A 20,810-nucleotide genomic window follows, 5' to 3' on the forward strand; every position below is an offset into this window, starting at 1 on the left:
TGAAATATTTCTCTTTATTAAATTTACTTCTTACATTAACATTGTGCTGTTGTACTTGCCAAAAGGAGATTCAAAACATGCAACTAATTTTTTTGTTATGTTTAATTAGGGCTCAGCGGTACTGAAACCTATGATACTGTTGGCTTATAGAACAGAAGTGTACTGGAAAAGTAACTAGAAAACTACTGGCTTTTTTCTCCATTTTTGCTTTGGTGGGAAAAGCTGTTGTGTTGCCTAAAGCTACTGCTGATGCAAAGAGCAGCTTTAGAAAAAGAGAGTTTGCCAATCCCATTTCTCTCAACTCGGAATGTGTTTTTTTTTTTTTAAAACGTGATTTGAAAAAAAAAAAAAGACTTGAGATGGTCAAAGATAAATTTTTAAATTCCCTGGCCTTTCTTCAACTATCTGAGAAGGCTTGTGTGAGAAGGTGTTTTAAAAATAGCAACAGTGGGGAAGAGAGCTCCGCAAACTTTTTGGGGGTGAGTTGAAGGAAGTATATTCCCCTTAAAACAGTGTTGAAAACCTAGTTGATCCTGAATATCTGATCAGAATTTTTTATAAACCCAGTTATGATTGCTTTCATGATGACGCTTTTCCTTAACACAAACCATTCAGAGGTGTGTGGATTAGTTAGAAACTTGAGTCTTTTTATGATTGGCTTTTGATACTTGCTACTGATGTTAGGTAAATCCTTAATGTTTTATTACGCATGTGGGTGTTGAGTTTTGTTGCTGCTGCTTCTCTTTAGCTTCCCTCAGCCTTGTTACAAAATATATATGAATCTACAGTAACCTGCATGAGAGAGTTATTTATTTTTTTTAATAATACATTTGAGTGATGGTACTCCTAAATAGACTGATTTTGTTGAAATTAAAACCTGGTCACTTATCCCTTAGCGACTAAATGTTCAGAAATAGTTACTTACTGGGAAATCATGTGCTATAAATGCCATGTCAAATTTGATGACTCGGTTGTGATCTGGGTTTCTCTGAGATGCTGCTTTGATGTTCATTTACACTGTGGGCAGACATCTTTTTTTTGTTTGTTTGTTTCTCTAGATTTTAGTTAAGTGTTTAGTTTAAAAGTGTTCATTTTGCATTAAGAACAAAAGGAGTGCATTAACGTAACTGCAGTCTAACAAAATGCTTTGTCCCTTGTGAATATAAACAGATGTAATTCTGAAAAAAGGAATTTTCAATTTTTATTTACTAAAATTGAGACTATAAGTCACACTAAAATAACTTCTCATTTTAGGGCAAAGTTGCTAGCTCAAGTTTCTTGTAAAAAATATATTCAACTTGTTCTTCAACCTTGGCAATAATATATGTAGAATTTTAGGTAGAAAGGTTCTGGGTTTTTTTCTTTCCTTAGACAACTGTCGTGCACTGAGTTGCTGTATATTCAGATGCTTATCTTCCCTCTGTGATATGTTAGCTGTTACAAAGGAAGTATTTTATGAAAATGGAAAGAAAAAAACAAAACTATGTTTTCATAAAACCTTAAATTATAAAGCCAAATCCTAAATTCTGATATATTCATTTTAAATGCAGTAGTTGATTCATGTCAGGCAAAACTGGCTGAGTTGCTTGCAGGAAGGCACACTGACATTTTTATAGATAATCAAAAGAAAACATGAACTTATTCTATGCTTGGAGAAGCACTGAAAAGAAAAAGCTCCAAGAGAGTAATTTTCAGTTGCAGATGTGATGCGAAGATATGACAAGCTGTGTTAATGTCTGCAAATGATTTTAGAATTGGTGGAAAAAATGCTACTGTATGGTAACTTTTGTTGGGCACTGAATAAGTATTCAGGCAAAGATTGTTTGGAGTTTGCTAGAAGCTTGATCCTATCATTTAATAGATGAAAAGCAAGACAAGACATTAAGGCTGAGACTTTTCTCTTAAAGCAGTGTAAAATATTGAAACAGTTCTGGCTTTAGTTGAAATGGAAGATTCGTATCTGTGTCCTCTTTGACTGAGATTTTTGATAGCTGATGTACATCTGGTGGAAGGAGTAGGTATCAAAGATAAAATGGGGTTTCACAGTAAGTTCTTAACCTGCAGTTCTCCTTCTCTTCTCTTTTCTCTAATTCCTTGCCACTGTTCATTTGTTCAGGCACCTTCAGAACTAGTTGGTAGTTACATGACCTAACAACTCGGAGAAATCCGAGTGGTCTGTGCAGTTTTGGCTTTGTTTCCTACTGTGTTTTAATGAAGTTCCTTTAAGAACATCAAAGTCAGTTCAAAACCGCAACTTTTTAAGAGTCAGCGTCTCCCTGTATTGTAGGGACAGTCATTTAGCGGTCTGTGGGAATTGCCTTTACACAACTAAAATAAGGTCTTATGGGAACTGTGAAGTAACTTGAGTCTGTATGTAATACACATGTATACTTCTCACAAGACAGTTTGTTCCAGACTGGAACCCTTGGCTGTTACTGCAGTACCTGTACTGAATTGTAGCACCTTTACAACATGACGGATAGGAAATGAGGTTTTGAATCTGAGCTAGTCTTTGCCTTTGGATAGCTGATATAACTGTCAGTATTTATGGAGCTGAAGAGATTGAAGTCCATGCTGTGTCGATGTGCTGAGTTTTTGAAGTGGATTGATAGCAATCTTTGGGCAGTAGAACGAGAGCGGGTACCAGATCTGGCTCCAATTCTGTGGCTCTTAGCTGTGGTATATTTGTAATGTTTTCCCTTTGTCATCACTTTTTATTTGCTTTATTTGTCTTCAGTTATGGGTTTACTTTTCTTTGCCGCATATGATAGATTTTTAATTTTTTAGAGGAACAGAGTCACAGATCTTAAAAATACCATCAACATAAGAATGTTTTTCATGTTTGTCTAGTGTCGCAATCCCTTCAGATCAAAGTATCTTGAGTTCTGCCAATGATAATGGCAATGCACTTCTTATTGGGAATAACTTTTAATTGCCCAGAACAGTATATTGCAAAGCATAGTGTGTAATGAGTTCATATTTTTAAGGTGGCTGGATGGAAAACAGAACTCAATCCATTAGTCATCCTGTTACATTTTGGTTGGCTTTTTCAGTGGCTTATGGCTCCAAGAAAAATACCTTTGTCCAATTCATACACAAAGGGAGAGGCACAATCTACCTCTTGTATAACATCACACTTCTAAATGGAAAAAAAAATAAATCAGTATGTGTTGTTACCATTTCCTGCAAATACATGGAAGCACAGGTAGCATTAATATTTTGTGTGAATTGCTTTTAAAATAATTTAGTGTGTTAATATTTTGTTGCTTTCTTTGCTTGAAAACTTTCTTTTGTAGCAACTTTAATAGTGTGTCTCTAAGATTTTATCCTAAAAATCCGTATTGAAGAAGTTGTGGCCGAGCGATTCTGATACATGAATACATGGTGGTTTTGGGCCTCGAAAAATCAATAGTGTGATGATTCTCATGTGGCTGCCATCACTGCAAATCAATGTGAGGTACCCTTAAGCTACCAGCACAGGCAAAGATAATCTTGATTGCAAAAGATTCTTCCCTACATCACGTGCTGTTGTTGCAGCATGCAACCAGAAGAGAAGTTTACGTAACTTCAAAATCCACACCACTTTAGCATGTTTGAATCTGTTTCATTCTGTCTATTGCATGGGAAAATTGGGTTTGTTTCAGTACTACTTAGCTATTCCAAGTTGAAGTAAATCTAGGGGTGCATAGGAGAAAAGTATTTTCCATTTATATGTAGTTACCTTGATCAGATCCCAAAAGATAAAAGCATCTAGTTTGTTTGCTGAGATACCAGCAGTGGAGTTGTATTCTGGATTCTTTTCTATTTTGGATTGTAAGGATGATTTGTTTCAAGTTCTTCAGTATTTAACCTTCTTGCAGTTTGTTCTTCTTTGTAGTGGATTTAAATTGCCTTTTTATTTGTATTTAAGAGTATATGTATCTTCAAAAAAACAACACGTATTCTGAAAATTGACTCGCTTAATTTTGCAAATCTGTCTGTTTATAAAGAACTTGAAAGGTGTTTACGGCAATTTAGAATGTAACATGAAAGTTTGTGAACAATGTAGTGGAAAAACACTCAACAATGCTGTGAAAATAATATACATGTTTAATAATATAAAATGTTCATGCTTACAGAATCAGTTGTTTTTCACTTTTCTATGGTCCATAAATAATCCATTAGTGTATGGAGAACCAGGAATATGTAACACACAGGCTAATGCATTTCACTTTCAATTCCATAAGTATTTTATTCATTTATTTGATCATGTTATGTTCACTGTAGTGGAAGGTAAGAAGGCTTTCTTCTGGAATCCCTTGTAGTTTACATTCAGACGGCCTCTGACATAGGGCTCAAGGAAGGCTGGAGTCATGACAGCTTGAAATCATTACTGAAGCACTTGGGAAGAACCTCAGGGCCTCCGGAGCTCTTCTATCAATGGAGAGAAGGGAAGAAATGATTTTGAAGAAGCTAAAGGCAAACAAACCCTGTAGGCTTTTAAATAAGAGGACTGAGCTTTTGGAAAGAAAGATGTCATCACTGCTGTTCGTATGTGTTGTAAGTGACAGATCCAAGGTTTCTTGGAGTGTTTCAGAGAAGGCAGAGAAGCTGAAAAGGTCTTGTTATTGTCTGAAATGTTTCTGAATTTCTTTGTGTGTATTCAAAATTTCTTATCTATGTTTGGAATAAAAAAATGCTACTTCAAAACATTTAAATGCCTGATGCAAGTTCTTTACAAAATACCCTACAAGCTAATGGTAAGTGGGCTCTAAGCTGTCCCCTTAATGAATAAATCATTGAATTACTTTTCCACTCAATGAATTATTTTCTCTATTTTATAGAGGGGGTTGCACTGTGTGTCAGAGCCGTACACTCATCTGGTGTATGTTGAGTTGGCATTAATTGAGCAATGCTAACTGCTCATTAAGTGAGCCCATTAGCTGAAAATCTGTCCCCAAACTCACTGATAGAAGTCAGCTATGGTTAGACAAAGTGAGAGTATGGTGTTGAAAAATCATACACTATGAAGAATGAAATCTAATGCTAGTTCTTTAGTCTTAGAATAACATGATGTAAATAAAGGGCTGAAAGGTTTTAATGCCTGCAGGAAATCCCATACGCTTACTGGCCAGGTAGCTCTTGTTAGTTCTGCTCTCAGTCTTTTATGTTCTCTGCTGATGTGAAAAGCTGTGCTATAGTATTTACTTTCATGTGTTTCTGAAACAGCGTTGTCACTTCAGAGTGTCAAATTAGAGCTCATTAAGCAACAGGAGTAGTGACTTCAGGAAGGTCTTGCCTCTTGAAATTTCCAGGGTAATCACCTGAAATTTATCTTAGTTTTAGAAAACATTTACTGAACAATGTACTGTATTTAGAATTTGAATATAATGCGGTTGCTATTCCAGAACATATATTATTTAAGCATATTGTTCTTCTGTCACATTTGGGGAAGTATTTATCTTGTTCTTTGTAACTGGGAATCCTTAATATTCATGTGTATTCTCATGTGCTGTTTTATTTAATGTGGTTGTACATGCTTTTAAACAAAGAAAAACACTAAGAAACAAAACCAAAACCCAGCCCAACAACAAGAAGCCCTGAAATAACAAACTCACAAATGTAACGGGTGAGGATGTAGGGTGTTCTCTATGAAGGGATATTCAAGTTTTGTAAGTTTGCAAGTGAAATTATTTTAAAAAGTGTTTGGTTCTTTTGAACTCAATGAGTTGTCCTTATGGGTAGAATTGAAGTTGTTCTAGTCCATCAACTATGGACTTCCTTAACATAACTATGTAAATTTATCTTTTTAGTTATCCTAATGTGACTTTTTTGAATGCTTTAATGTTTAAGCATGTTTTTATATTTGTGATTTAACTTTGGTGTATGAAACCATATTCATTGTGTGTTTTGTCTAAATGTAGTTTCTTCTAGACAAGTAAGGTTTCTCTTCCCAGAGCTTAAATAGTTTTGTACTTAAAATACTCAATCACTGTATGAGGCCCAGATTTTAAAATGGTTTGCTGCATGTTGGAAGCATGGCTACGTTTCGCTGAAGGACAAATAGTGTTGGCAAACTTGATTTAACACCGTGAGTCTGTTGATATGTTTCCCACTATTTTAGAAGCTTCTCTCCCTTTCTGTTGTGTATGTGATGCTGAAGGAGGAAAGAAGAGTTAAATTTTGCAGGAGAAACAAAGAGCTAAAGCTATAAGAAGGGCTTGAATATGAAGATACTTCCTACATCTTGCTTCAGGAGTTTCAGTTTGAGGTTGCAGTTCTCTAAACTCCTGCATAGTTATTTCTTAAAGCGTGAAGGTAATTAATTTCACTGCTTATTAGGGACTTTCAGGCCTATTTAGATCTATTTTAAGGACATACCTAAAAATGCTGCCCTCTTGAGAGGTCTGAGCAATTCAGTAGGTAGATCAAACTTAATCCCTAATGAATTCTATGAAATAGACATCGTGTTGCCTCTTATTCTTGATAATTTTCATGCGGTAGACAGTCCAAAAAGATTATGCTTCACACAAACTAAGTGAATGAAAGATCAAGTCGTAATGGTTATATGCAAGCCCTACGAAGCCAGTAATTCAGTAGCTGAATTGGAATAATTGTGTGGTTTGGGATACCTGGATTTACTTTCCTCTTTTTGCATAAATCTAACTGTTCTAAATACAGTGTGTTTATGAATGAGTTAGTAGTTTATAATATGAACATAATAAATGGTGATGGACCCATCACCACTTGACCCGTGGCTGTATTTTGAATGGAAGGATGGACTGCTATTTAAAAATTCAACCAGAGGGTTTTTTTTTAAGCACATAATTTCATGGGAAGATTCAGAATGTGTCTGCCTAAGGGTGAAGAATAATCCTCTGGTAGCACCAAGAGGAGCAAGTACAGTAGGGAGGGCTTTAAACACTGGCTTTGCAAGAAAGAATCAAAGTGGTATTATTAACTAAATTTGGAGTTTGTAATTAGTTCAGTTTCAATCTTTCTCAGTTTAATTTATAATCAAGTTATTAACTGTAAATGAGAATGACATGGCATTTATTATTTTGTGCAAAGTGTGACATGGGGTATGGTTAGCTAAACATCATCGTACTTAGCAAATTAAACTGGCTGTCTTTGTATAACAGTAGAATAAATATTCCCAGGCATTTCACCTTTTTAGTAATATGGTAAGATGGTAAGAATGTGTTGTTTACTTTTGTGCAAAACAGGAAGCTTACAGTTAGCTAATAGTGCTGTGGTACAATGTGTCTTACTTCAGTTATATGAAAAATTCTAATTAAATACACTTATAGTAGAATTAGGAACAGGGAAAATCTTTGCGCATACTGTAGCTGAATTCATGTGCATGCAATGAATTACCCAGGTAATTAAAGTTGCTTGGTACAATGAATGGCTTTAAAAGAGATGGAAGAAAATCACTTGGACTTAAATACCATAAGTATGTAATTGCAGAAAATGGTCTAAATTTGTCTTTGTGTCTCTTGTTTCTATAATGGAAGTTACATCTTGTGCTCTGAGTTTTGTTGCTTTAGGGTGTTTTGGAAGTGAAACAGCCTATCTTAATAGGCTTTTTTTGGTAAACAAATTTTAAAATGAAAACATGAACATGCTTTAAGTATCATAACGCTAAAACAGATACTTATTCTCTTTGACTTATTCACATGCTTAAATTGCTGGGCACTTCAGTTTGATTCTTCATTTTCTAGTTTAAGCTTGTCTAATTGGAACTCATTAAGTTATGTTATGCTTCTTTCAGCTAGTTTCATTGTTAGGGTTTTCCATGGAAATGGGCACCCAGTGGTACTATTGAATAGATCACAAACATGGAATAGCTCACCCCGATAGAAACCTAGTTTCTGGCTCAAGTCTCTGCGCTTTATAAGCTTGCTGCGCTCCCAAGAACTCATCAGTCTCCTGGTGTAAATTGTCACAAATCTTTCCAATTAAATAAAGTTTATCTTGGACCAGCTTCTAGGCAGCTTTTCATTAATGAATTGGGCAGCAAAACAAAGCACGCTTACATAGCTTGCAGATGATGCAAAGGTGGATAGCTGCAGCTCTTGGTGGATGATTCCATAATTTGAATTGATCTCATTAAATTTCAAGAGAGTCCCAAATTAACAAATGGAAATTAATTTGAAATCTGAAGTGCCTTTTTGGAAAGGAGAAATTAAGTGCCCAGATAGAGAATGGGGAAGAACTGATTAATAGTATTGCCAAAAGAGTTACGTACAGAGGCTTAGAAATTCACTGAAATTTTTTCCTGTGTGTGAAGGGAAAAATTGGGGACATTCATTAATGCTGCAATCCAGTAAAGTGTGAATTATCTTTCCTCTTGTTTTGGATTTAGAAAGAATGTGCTTGCAGCCTGTCATGCCCACTGGTTTACCCAAAAGAAGGATTATTTTTTCATGGATTAGTTTTTCATTGTATCATTTCAATTTGCGCCAGGGGAGATTTAGGCTGGACATTAGGAAATTCTACTTTTCTGAAAGAGTGGTCAGGTGCTGGAATGGGCTGCCCAGGGAGGTGGTTGAGTCACCATTGCTGAAGGTGTTCAAGAAACATTTAGATATAGTGTTGAGAGACGTGGTTTAGTGGGGTTATTGGTGGTAGGTGGATGGTTGGACTGGATGATCTTGTAGGTCTTTTCCAACCTTGCTAATTCTATGATTCTATGATCTGGTTCATCCAGTGAACCAATAAGTCTATGATGCTATACCCAGTGTATTGAAAAAGCACAGTATTTAATTGGTTATTCATGAGAAAATTGTGAGAATTTTTTAGGCATTAGTTGATTTAAAAAAAAAATGAGGTTACTGTACACAGATTATTTGAACAAAATCTTAGCAAAGATTTTAAACCGCTTGTATAATAAAATACTGTAGTAGATTATAGTCTACCTAGGTAGAACCTAATTTTCTAAGACTGAACTGGGCAGCTCTCTCCCAGGAGTGGTTTAACACTTCGGTATTTCCCTTGTCCCCACTTCTCGGCAGAAGTGTCTGAGAGGTTGGGTAGCGCTCAGGAAAAGGAGCAATTATCTCCATGTGATTTTTTTTTTTTTAATTGCTATTCCCTCTTACATCCCTCTGGGTGATCGCTGCTGCCACAGGTGGTTCTCAAACTGATGAGCCAAAGGCTAACTGCATCAGAAGTGCCCAGAACTTGGTCTTACAATACTCCTTCACTTTCATTGAGGTCTTGCCAGACGTAACTGGTTTGCAGTCTTACTGTTTGGCTTATTCCTCACAGTTAAACAAGGAAGGAGTTAAGCTGAGTTCTACTTTCTAACTGATGAAGACAGAGAGAGAAATCTGGATCTGCATTTTCAAGAATCCCAAGCCTGTCTTGAGCAAAATATGTATAATTATAGTCCCAATGACCTGCTTAAAGTGACATCTGTACTTTCTTCCCTACGTACTTGAAACAGCTGTGTCCAGGTGACCAGCAAGCTTGCAGTCAGACTGCAGGTAGTGTTAGAGTACTTCAGTACGTTGCTCACCTGTTCTTCTAATGATATAGCTGTGTTTTGTTACTGCTACCTGTTTCTGACTAGGAAAATGTTTTATCATAGGTTTTGAAACTGCAAAGTCTTTTGCACTACATGGGGCTTATGTTATCCTGGCCTGCAGAAATATGTCAAGAGCCAATGATGCTGTACAACACATTCTTGAGGAATGGGTAAGTGAATGCTTGTAAATGTCCAACATTAAACTGTGTTTTTCAGGATATGAAATCTTTTGTGATGCAGAAGCAGTTAAATAGGTACTTACGTTGCCATGCAAGAGTCTCAGGAAAAGGGCATTTGTCTTCTTTTGTAATATACTGTTCAGTCACTAGTGCTTCAGTGGTGGAGATTTTTCATTTCATATGATTGTGCTGGATTGCAAGTCTTGGCATGCTGTTATATAAGGATATACAGAAGCTTTGTAAGTTTGAACAAACCACTGAGGCGCATTTCATAGTTCAAAGGACAGGGCAAGTCCAGAACCAAAATCTATAACAAGCTGACGGAGAGTGTACTCACTGACGTATCAGACAGCCATTTGTTTGCATGTAGTTTTTGTACTAGGGGACATTGCAGGGAATCATACTTCTCAAAAACCAAAGGGGTTTTTCTCCTTTCCCTGTCCATCAGGCAAAACACCACTGCTACTAGGTAGTTTGTCTCAATTCCTTCACACTTCTTCCCTCTTTCTATCATTTTTCTTCCATTTTATTACATAAATACAAGACCCTCAGTGCTATCTATTCCCTTGTTTCTCTTTGACTCCTACCTCTCCTCTCCCTACTTCTTGGGGGATCTCCTAGGGCCCTTATTTAAATGTATTCAGTGTTCTTAATTTATTCTTTCTACAAACATTTCCTTGCTTGTAAGGCTAGTTTTGTCCAAGCTTGCTTTGATTGCTGACTTCAGGAATTAATCTGTTGACACAATTCTGTATGCTCTGAGTAATAAACTGCAGGGTCAAGTTCTTGGAATTCTGTTTCTGTCCTACTAGAATGATAGTGATAAATGTTCTAGCTCTATTTTTCAATCTCTGAAAATATTTTGGCTGCTCCCAGAGGATATGGAGGAGCATCAGTATTACTAATATTTACATGTAAGCAGTCTACAGAGAGTATTTAATAGTGCAAAACAAACAGTCTTGCTTATTTACTAAACAAGTGATGCTTATAATGCTGCTAACTTTTGTAACCACAGTTTTCTTCAAGAAACAAAATCTTTGGCTTTAGACCTTTTTCTCTTGCTCAGATGATATTAATGACTTGCAGTAAATAACAGAAAGTCAAAAATATCTTCTTTTCCATACTTCACATTAAAGCTATCCTTTTTTTTTTTTAAAAAAAATAATGTGAAATTCCAAGAGAATTCCTGTATGGGTGGGCATAGTGCATGTGGCTTAGTTTGCCTGCTTCCTTCCAACGGATCTGGGTTTGGAGATATTCTGTTGGCTGATCTGTGGAGGTGTTCAAGGCTGGGTTGAATGGGGCCCTGGGCAGCCTCATCTAGTGCCTGATGGAGTGGTTGGCAAACGTGCTTGCGGCAGGGGGTTGGAACTAGATGATCTTTGAGATTCCTTCCAACCCAAGTCAGTCAGTTTTTTTTTTTTTAATTACTTAGAATAGAAGATACTCAAAGCTCTTTTATTTTAGTGTAAAATACCACATTGCCCCCTTAATTCTAAGCTTATCTTGAGCATTTTGAAGGCAATGTGAGTTTAGGAGTACTAGTTTTAATGCTTTATTTCTTCACCAGAAGTTAATGAATTTGTAATTGAATGAAGATCACTGAATTTCAAATTACTTCAGAAACACTACACTTATTTACTAACAGTTTTCAAATTCTAATTGTTCAGAAAATAATCTCATCTGTAAACCGGGTAGCTGGAAAACCTTCAATGCATCTTTGTAATGGCTTTGTTGTTGTTTATTAAGAGGGACTAATTAACTTTGATTATTGCGCTAATATTATGGCACTTTGACAGTCCTTCAGATTTATGACTCTGGGAAAATAAACAAATGAAATGCAGGTGCTGGAGCAGAAAGAATAAGTTATTACTGAACTTTAATTACTTGGAATGTGTAACCAGGAGAGAATTAGTTGATGAATTACAAGAAGCTTAAAATTTACATCAAATTGTAAGCAATCTTGAGGAAAACACAAAACCTGCCCCAAACCCGCCCTGTTTATTGAAAGCAGAGACTAAGATTTACTTGATTAATTGATACTGATCTTAAAATATTGACATAAAATATTATTTTTTAGCTTATAGATGTCAGAACAGACCAGGAAGTTGTTAATTGATAATTCTTTCCTAAAATTGAAGTTCTAGAAATATGTTAACAGTCTCTGTCTAAGGTTCAGATGAGTTCTCTAATTGTGGCTGTAACTATCCTGCTATAAAGAACTTCAAAATATCCACAGTATTTTGTCTCCCTTGTTCCTTGGGAAAGCAAAATAATTAAAAGGAAATGGGTTTACTTGAGCTTTGCTTTTCAATTTGGAATCGATTAAAAAAAAAAAAAAAAAAAGAGCTGTTTAGGATGTAGCCTTACAAAGCTTCATGTTCATTTTGCTCAATGTTTTTGGTAGCAGTTGTGCTACCTGCTTCACTGAATTTGTGTTTCTGAGCTGTGCTATAAATACAGTCTTTGTCCAAGATGTTGAGGTGTAGAAATTCGTTAAATAAATGCCTGCTCTTCAACTGAATGTCCAAACCCCATTTTCTTCTAAGTTGCAGAAGGACACTTTTACAACTCAAAATTGCTGCCATATGCAATGCTAGCGTGCTAATGTGTTTTAAGTGTGCCGTGTTAGAAATAAAATATGTATTTCTGTAACTATAGCAAATATATTACCAAAAGCAGTGCGCACGCTATGCTGGCTCTTCTGTGAGTCAGTGTGCCTTAAAACTTGAGGTTTTAATTTCTGGAAGAGAGTGTTTCCTTTTTTATGCCTTTTGTTATCTCATGGAGCATTTGCAATTTCGTATGAACGAAGCAACTAGAGCTCTCTGCAAGAAAACAAAAGAATTAAAAAAATACAAACTGTTGTTATTTCCAGTTTGGTACCATTATCTAGTTGATGATCTGTATTAAAATAAAGCCTGAAAAATGTGTGGGGTTGTGGGGAGATGAAATCTTCTGTAATACAACGTTCAAAAATAATATATGATGTGTAAGAACGCTGAGGAAAACCATCCAGCTGGTTCCCTTACTGAGTTTGTTTGTGAGATCGTGGTCTGGAGTGGCATAAAATATGTCTGTGGAAATACGGCTCTTCTTATTTGGGCCTGTTGTACTTTAAAGAAATTGTTAGGCCAAAAAAAAAATTGCTTTTACAAGTGCTGCTCTGAAAGTACTGCCTCCTATTTTATTCTGTTGGCCCACGTTGTCAGAGGCGGATGTTGGTGGTATGGCAGTAGAGGTTGAACCTCCCACCAATATCCTGTTACACTTTGCTGGCGTGTGACAGATGGCAGCAGGGGGCAGTCCAACAGAATGGTGTCTGATGCAGAAGTGCATGTGAAGCAAAGGAGTAGAACTGAATTCCTCCATGCAGGAAAAAAAAAATTGTACCCATTGATGTTCATTGATGCTTGCTGAACATTTATGGAGACCAACCAGTGACTGTGAGCACAGCGAGGTGGTGGATGCTGCATTTCAGCAGTGGTGACAGTGACAGTGTGTCACCGCCGCTGGTGCAGACTGCTACGAGCATGGCATGCTGCTCTTGTTCATTGCTGGCAAAAATGCAGAATTTATGATGGTGAGCATGCTGAAAAATAGCATGTTGTAGCTGAGAATTTTCTCTATGAAATAGTGTTACTGTGTTCTTTGTATCTGTTGTTTATTTCAATAGAAACTACAGGAGACATTACTTTTGGAGTGACCTACATAGTGAAAGCTGAAAGTTAAGGTTATGTGTGAAAATGGGAAAGCTACATGCACCAAGAATCCAGCTATTAGGATTTAGAGAAAGAAGGAGGAATGATGAGAGAAGACCTTTTTTTTTTTTGCTATTTTGGATATTTCAAAACAAATTTTAACTCATCTTATTTGACTTTTGGGGACAAATGTGGAAAACTGATTTTAATAATCTATATCAGAAGAGCTGCTTTATAGGAAGTTGGAGCCGCTTGTCCAAGGGCGAACCACAGAAACTTGCAAATTACTTTAGATAACTGGCATTTACTTGTAAGCTGCAGTATTCCAGTTATTTTCCTTCAAAAGTGGATTTTTTTTGCTAATGTTGCAAATAGAGAGGTAATTGCTTTGTATGCAAAGCACTGTGACAAGTTTTAATGTGACTGATGTAGCCAGTCTGTCATATAATTCTTGTAGAAAGGTATATTATATTTGTACAATTTAAAGACATTAAATGTATAGAGAGAAAGCAAGAGAAAGTGTGTAAAAGCAGATAAAAGAGAGATCAGTATAGCTTTACAGTTGATATCTTGAAAATGAATGTTGTTCATGCACGATGACATTCAAAATCAATTTAAAACTGTTTGATAATTTCTTGCTCAGAAAAGAGGAAATTAGAATTCTAGAGTTATGATTCATTTTAATCAGAAAGAAATTGTCAAACATAAATCTCTCCTTGAGTAGTGAAAAGGCTTGAAAGCAGCCAAGAAAAAAATATCAATACTTTGCAAAGGAGGAATGATTGTTCCAATTCGTAGCTTAATTGACTTTAAGGCTTAATGAAAAACACTGCAGTGCTGTTTGTACACATAGTTGCTTTGACGAACATTGAAATCTATGATTCAGGAAGAGAAGCTAGGTAATTTATTTTACATTATTATTGATATAATTTTCTAATTGACTATGAGTAAGATGGTGGGATAGGACTGCGTAGCTCATGATGTTAGCAGTATTCTCAAGAAAATTCTTAAGAGAATGAATAATAAAATGTTTCATAAATCACAGCTTTTCTTGCCAGGAAGCCCTCGTTTATTTACTCCTGTCAAATAGTCTCTGCAATAGGTATTAAAAGATAAATTGCAAGTTAAACATATCATATTAGAAAAGTATAATGTTTCTTTTGTAATCATTCCTCAGTGTTAAGCCTACAGCTGCGCATCAAAGATTAGATTAAAATATACAAAGAAAGTCTGGGTTTCTTTTATGTGTAGAAACTTACAAGGTATAGATGTGACAAGAGAAGAGAGAATGGCTATGAAGAAAACCAACAAAATAAACATGACTACTTGCTATATTCCTTTCCCCCAAAGTATTCTCCACCTAATGAGTGATTTATATTCTTGCTGATTAAGTAACTGAATTAAATTAAAACCTGATAACTGAGCCTTTGTATTCCAATTGTAATTTTGCGAAGAACAGAGAGATAAAAAGCAAATTGGGCGCACTTACAGAGAACATGGGCACAATTTTTCATGTGTTGAGTATGCTTCTTTCCTCCTTGAGGACGGAGGACTCATTTCCCAAACAGTGTTTGGGCTCCACTGGTGTCTCTGGATTATTGTTTTTCTTGTATGTACCTAGAATACAGATTATACAGCTCTGTGAAATCGAAATACAAAAGGATGCTAATTTGAAACAATAACACAATGTCCTTTTCTATATTTTGGATGTTAATTTTCAGTGGTATTTCCGTGAATCAGTCAAACTTTAATGCATACCTTCCATACTGAGATTGTGTTAAAACCAACAAAATAAGTTGTTACTGGAAATTAACTCAAGTCGATGATACAGTGGGGTCATCTCATCATGGTTAGTAACAGATGTTAGAGGAAAAATGTCAAAAAGTCAGCTTTGGGTATGAGGTAAGTACAGAATGGAGCCCCAGTCTCTTACCAAGTACCAAGAGTTAGTTTCATAGAGGTGCAAAATAAAATTGTCTCTTTGAATATTATACTGTAGAGCACACGTTCCTGTGAAAATATTATTTCCACTACTGTCATTATTTTGTAATGAAGAATTGTTCCAAAGCGATGTATTCGTGGTGTGCACACCATTGCAGCATGGTATACGTCCTCCAGTGCTCTGGGTAGTGACCATGCTGAAGCACCAAGATGAAACGAGTTATTTAAACCTTGCTAGGGGGAAAAGCCCTTGTAGGAAGAGGCCATATGTGCTCAAATAAAACATTATTGCCATCGCTGAATGTAATTTTTTTTGAGTGTGATACAGATATTTTTGAAATTACAGTTAATTGAAAGGTTTCTTCATTTGAATAGAATTTACCCTCATCCTGCTATCAAAGAATGGATTAAGTTGGTCTTATTTAGATGTTACTGTCACTGATGCTGGTTGAAACCAGTGGGAATGATTCTGGCCAAGATGTTCAGGAGTTCAGTAAGTTCCTGTGAGGAATGTACTCAGCTGAGGCACCTTGTGAAAGGGACGTGTGTTGCAAAGTTATTTTCTGGGTGCAGATGGAAAGTAAACTGTTCAATAATAGACATAATTCTAAGCAGAAGTAGCATGCGTACGCAGCACTGATCAAAACCAAATATAATAGTCTGCTATTACCCTGTTAGTTAAAGGTGCTGGTGAGCAGTTGATGTAGCATTTTGAAGTCTCCTAATGTGATCTGAGGTGGCAGTTTGTTCCAGCGTGCATGTGTGCGTGCTGGGTCTGTAGCTATCTGCGCGGGATGTCTCACCTGTCAGAGCCATTGATCTTGTTATCTGCGAGAAGTCTGTGGTCTTCAGCTTCTGCCAGAGCTGTCTAAAAACTGCTGCAAATCGCTGAGTGTAGCCACTGACGGGAGCTTGAAGCTTTTGAGTGATTTGTGAGGAAATTTGTGTTTTTAAAAAACTGACAGTTTAAAAACATTAAACAGTTTAACCAACGATTGCATGGATGAATTGTTAAGATCTATTTTTTGTACACTATAAACATATGGCATGAATTTGCTCTCATTACAGATGCTGAGAAAAGGGAAAGGCAAATATTTATATTACATGCATGTTTTACAGTAAAAACACTGTTCAGTTTGTTTATACAGTTCCACTGTTACTGTTTTTATGGTTAGCAATGAAACCACTGTAAAACAGTGTCTGAATTATATAGCAGCTGTGTTAAGTCCCTAACTTTCAGGGATGGGCATCTTTCTGAATACTGATGACACTTGCACAAGAGTTGATGCACCAGCTACAGCTGAACAGCTCCGTGCCTGTGTCCTCATCTGGAGTTAGACCCACACCACTCTTGTACGACAGGAGGGGTTTTACTGTCCAGATAAATGCACTGATATTTTAAAGTAATTACTTTTAAGAAATGTAAAGCAGACTGCTAGTCAGTGTGAGTGAATGCCAAAGGCTTTAAGGATTTGGTATAAGTCTGCCAGGCATTTAAGACCTCATGTGGCTTATATTTCCAGTAAACATGGATAAATTAAAAATGTTTAATTAATGTGACGCATCTTTAATTTCTCAATGTGATAGTAAGAACTTGGTAGTATTTTGATTCCGGTATACTTGATGTTTATGATTCATAATAGTGTATGGTACGTGTGAAAGTGGATTAAAAAAGGAAAATAGTTCTCAAAAGAGTAGTTATATTTTAGCTTTTATCTACTTGAAAATGTCTACAGAAAATGAAAAATTTTTTATTTTTGCCAAAATGTACTCAGTGAGATGCAGGGATTTTTTTGGTTCATCAGTATTTGCACATGTATGGCAATGTACAGGAGAACTGCGTGCTTCCCATTTGAGTTCTGTACTCTGCAGAATTTTGCTCTTCATTATACTTTGCAGTCACTGCCCCGCACAGTTGCATTGATTTCCATTGTGCCACTGGCAAGCAAAGAATTTAGTACTAAGTGTTCTCAGATCTCTGCTCAAATTTAATAAATGAGAATTAAGGAAACAGACATAAACAGACATTGTTGAATGGTTTTTAAATATTTTTTTGCAATGATTACTTCTCATGCAGTGGTAATGTAAGTAATAAATGCAGGAGAGAGTTTAGTAATGTCTGGCAAAATGTGGAAGGGAATTTGAAGTGGTTTAGCACAACTGAGTTCTTTATGTGTGTAGGAAATAAAAAAAAATGGTGAATTTGTCTTCTCATTTTTATACTTTGTGGAAGAAATTGTGAAAATATGATTAAGGTGGTGAATAAATGGTATGGAACACATAGTTTACTCTGTGTTCTGTCTTGTAAGCTTGTGTTTCTAGGTTGGATTGGAATCTTGTGCTAATGTATGAAATCATATTACTGTAGATAGCTGATAGAAGCCAAGAAATCACTCTCATTGCTATGAGATTGCAAGATGTGTAGTCAGTGAGTTTACCATAAAAACAACTTTTCTTTTGAGTTGAAAAATTACTTTAGCTCTCATAATTTTGTTCACTTTCCAGCATCTGATATAAATATATACACACACACATATATATATATATAAAAGTTTAAAATGGAATTTTGAAAGAAGTCAGTGTCTTACCAGTTTCTTAATTTTTTGTTCCAATCAGCAGAAATGTTGAGGTGATTTCCTGTGTAGTTTGTTTCTTCAGCACAGCCATGCTGTTCTTAATCTTGAAATATGGGTCACAAAATCCCTACCATGTGTAAAGCTTTGTAATAATACTATTTAAATGCTGTATTAGCTTTTTAATACAAAACTTGAATCACTCCCTCCCTCACTTTAAAGCTGCATTTTATGCTTACTCTACAATTGAATGGCACTGGGAAATGCTATTTACTCAACGTTGTTAAAAATCTCTCTCTAGATACCTATCTTGAAAAAAATCAGTCTTTTTCCTTTTGGCTGATAGGGTGAAGTTTGGTTTCCTCAGTACTCTACGTATATTAGTGTCACTTGGGTTTGATTTCTGTCTGAGCCTCCCAGAATCTATCATCCAGAACTATTTTGTGTTGCTGACATTGAAAACTCCTATTTGATGTGGTCCAGGTACATGCATTCTTACACAGACTGGGTTGTGTTATCACTAGTTTTCTAACTGCAGGTTCTGGGAGTGTAGAAGGGGAATTAAAGTGACTGGTTATAATATTTTTTTTAAACCATCTTTACAATTAATCTGATTGTAACATAAGCTTGTAATATATTCCATTAATGAAGAAGACAAGCTTAGCTTATGGTAAATACAGTACTAAGTGTTTATAGTGCATTTCATATTTTACATGATTCCCTTTATAATTCTGCTTATCTTTTCATTCTAATTCCCTAAAGAACGTATAAAAGAACCCCTAAAGAGAGTAATTAATGCTCTATTCCTTAACCAAGGCTCCTTCTGCAGAAAGAAATCTGAGCTGCTTTTTAAAGAAGGCAGTTTTAAATAAAAATGCAAATAAGCTGCTTTGTAACCACATTAATTACCCACCTAGCCTCTTATTACCATGTTTGTATTGTTTGCAAACACTATTTACAGTCGTGTGGAAATTACCATTCCTGGTCTTGAGGAGGGCTGTTGTTGGTAGGTTGTGCTTTGGAACCAATTAGAGTGAACCTTGCCTTCATTGAGGCTCATGGGAGAAAGCATAGCCTTGCAATGTCAAATAACAGCATTAACTCAGACTACACAGGCATAGTGTTGTAATTATATTATTGGCCCTCTTTTGCTTCTGCAATGAGTTTCATTCTCTGCATTTTAAAACTAACAGGCAGTGTTCTATCTCGCTAATGATTTAATGTGTACTGTGATAATTTTTATGAAAGTCATGGTGAAATCCAGTGGGTCATTTTGTCCCCAAATTGGTTCTTTGCTTCAACTTTATAAAAAAGTAAACAAAATACACTTATATTCAGGATCTGGTAGGTTTTCACGTAACTGATTTTCACAGAGAAAAAATGGTTTTATTAGTTTGTATCATTATTACGAGGGAACAGAATGGAGTATCTGATAACATTAGTTTCAAACAGGATATTTAGCTGATAATAACTGAATGGTCATCAGTCTTGAAGCACTTTGCTGAAGAAACTGTATGCCTTGTGGTAAAAGGTAGCTTTATTTGTTAAGTGAAATACAAACCTGTTGCTAACCTAGTATGCGGTGTTCTTTCCTTGGATTCCTTGTTACTCAGGGAGGTATAATGGTCCTTAGTCTAAAACTTGCTCACAAACTAAGACTAAAACAAAGAGACATTTCAGCAATTATGTTTTTGGAGTTGTATTTGTTTTCAGATCCCAGAGATTTTAGTTTGATGCAGACTGCACGCAATCTGAAATGTGAAGAATTTGTTTCTTTGAGATTTGCTGTCTTAGAATTGTAAAAAGCCTTTCAATATGGTGAGTCCTTTGAAGTATTTGCTGATAAAAACAAATATTTTAATTTTTATCAGTTCTTCTGTAGCATCGCATATGGTAGAGTGGCAAACAACAACTCCAGCATGTTATGCAGTGAAGAAGAAGAGAAGTGCTGGATTACTCGGAGGCTTTTTTAATTTTTTATTTATACTGTGACGAGTGACTAACGCAAGGGCATAAAAAGATGTGCTGGCTTGGTTCACAGTCCACAATAGCTTATAAAACTCAAGATTATTATCTGGCTTATTTTGCTACAGAGCATCATAAATGATAGAAAACTACAGATCGAGTTCAGCAATAATACAGAAAACTTCGAAAGTAGAATTGTTAAGTTGAATGCTCAAAAAGCACTATAAATTAGTGTGCTTGTCAATGACATCTCAAAGTCTTTTATTACTTAGAAGTCAAAGTAGTATGCGTTTGTTTAATTTACTGTCCTTTCTAGTTTCTACTCACCCTTTAGTTTCCTTCTATCGTTCTTGTTTTCTTTAGAGGATATGTTTTGGGGGAAGAAGAGTACTAGACCTCCCTTGAAATCACTCTTCTATCTGTGTGTGATAAGAACTATCATTTACTGCGTGTCAAAGGAGAACTTGCTCTAAGTGAGATTTGTGGTTGTTTAGGTAGTTTCACAAAACAAATGTTGAAACCTTTGATCTGACACAGTGTGGATGAATAAGGTGATTTATTATCAGCTTATTTAACTTGATTAAGGCATTAGGGAAAATAGAGATACCTTTCTGCTGAAAATAAATGGTGCTTCATTTAATACGAGGCTATAAGCCTGAAGTATATCAAAGTTGTGCTACTGTTTAAAAGAACAAAAGCACATTGTCTTATTCATTAGAAGTTCTATCTCCAAAGCCTGGTGAATACACTAATTTTAGGCTCCCTTGAAGTGTTTTGGATCAAATCCTAAATATCCATATGCATGAAAGCTGCTGCTTTTTTTTTTTTTGGCGGGCAGTATTTAAGCTGTATTTCTACATCCATTTTTCCCCACGTAATTTGCAAATAGAGAGATCTGCCAATATCTGAGATAATTTGTGTTATTAAATATCAGACATGG

The 20,810-nt window shown here is 35.8% G+C and overlaps 1 protein-coding gene across 3 annotated transcripts in view; it reads left to right on the forward strand.

Annotated features, from left to right (window-relative positions):
* Positions 1–20,810, forward strand: part of WWOX (WW domain containing oxidoreductase) — a 474,831-nt gene that overhangs the window by 15,040 nt on the left and 438,981 nt on the right. For all 3 annotated transcript variants that reach the window (XM_021408203.1, XM_021408204.1, XM_021408205.1), the window contains one exon: positions 9,575–9,681. In XM_021408203.1, coding sequence (XP_021263878.1) covers positions 9,575–9,681 — 107 coding nt within the window. The remainder of the gene's footprint in view (positions 1–9,574; positions 9,682–20,810) is intronic.

The sequence above is a fragment of the Numida meleagris genome, chromosome 10 (assembly GCF_002078875.1).
Source record: "Numida meleagris isolate 19003 breed g44 Domestic line chromosome 10, NumMel1.0, whole genome shotgun sequence".
Taxonomy (NCBI): domain Eukaryota; kingdom Metazoa; phylum Chordata; class Aves; order Galliformes; family Numididae; genus Numida; species Numida meleagris.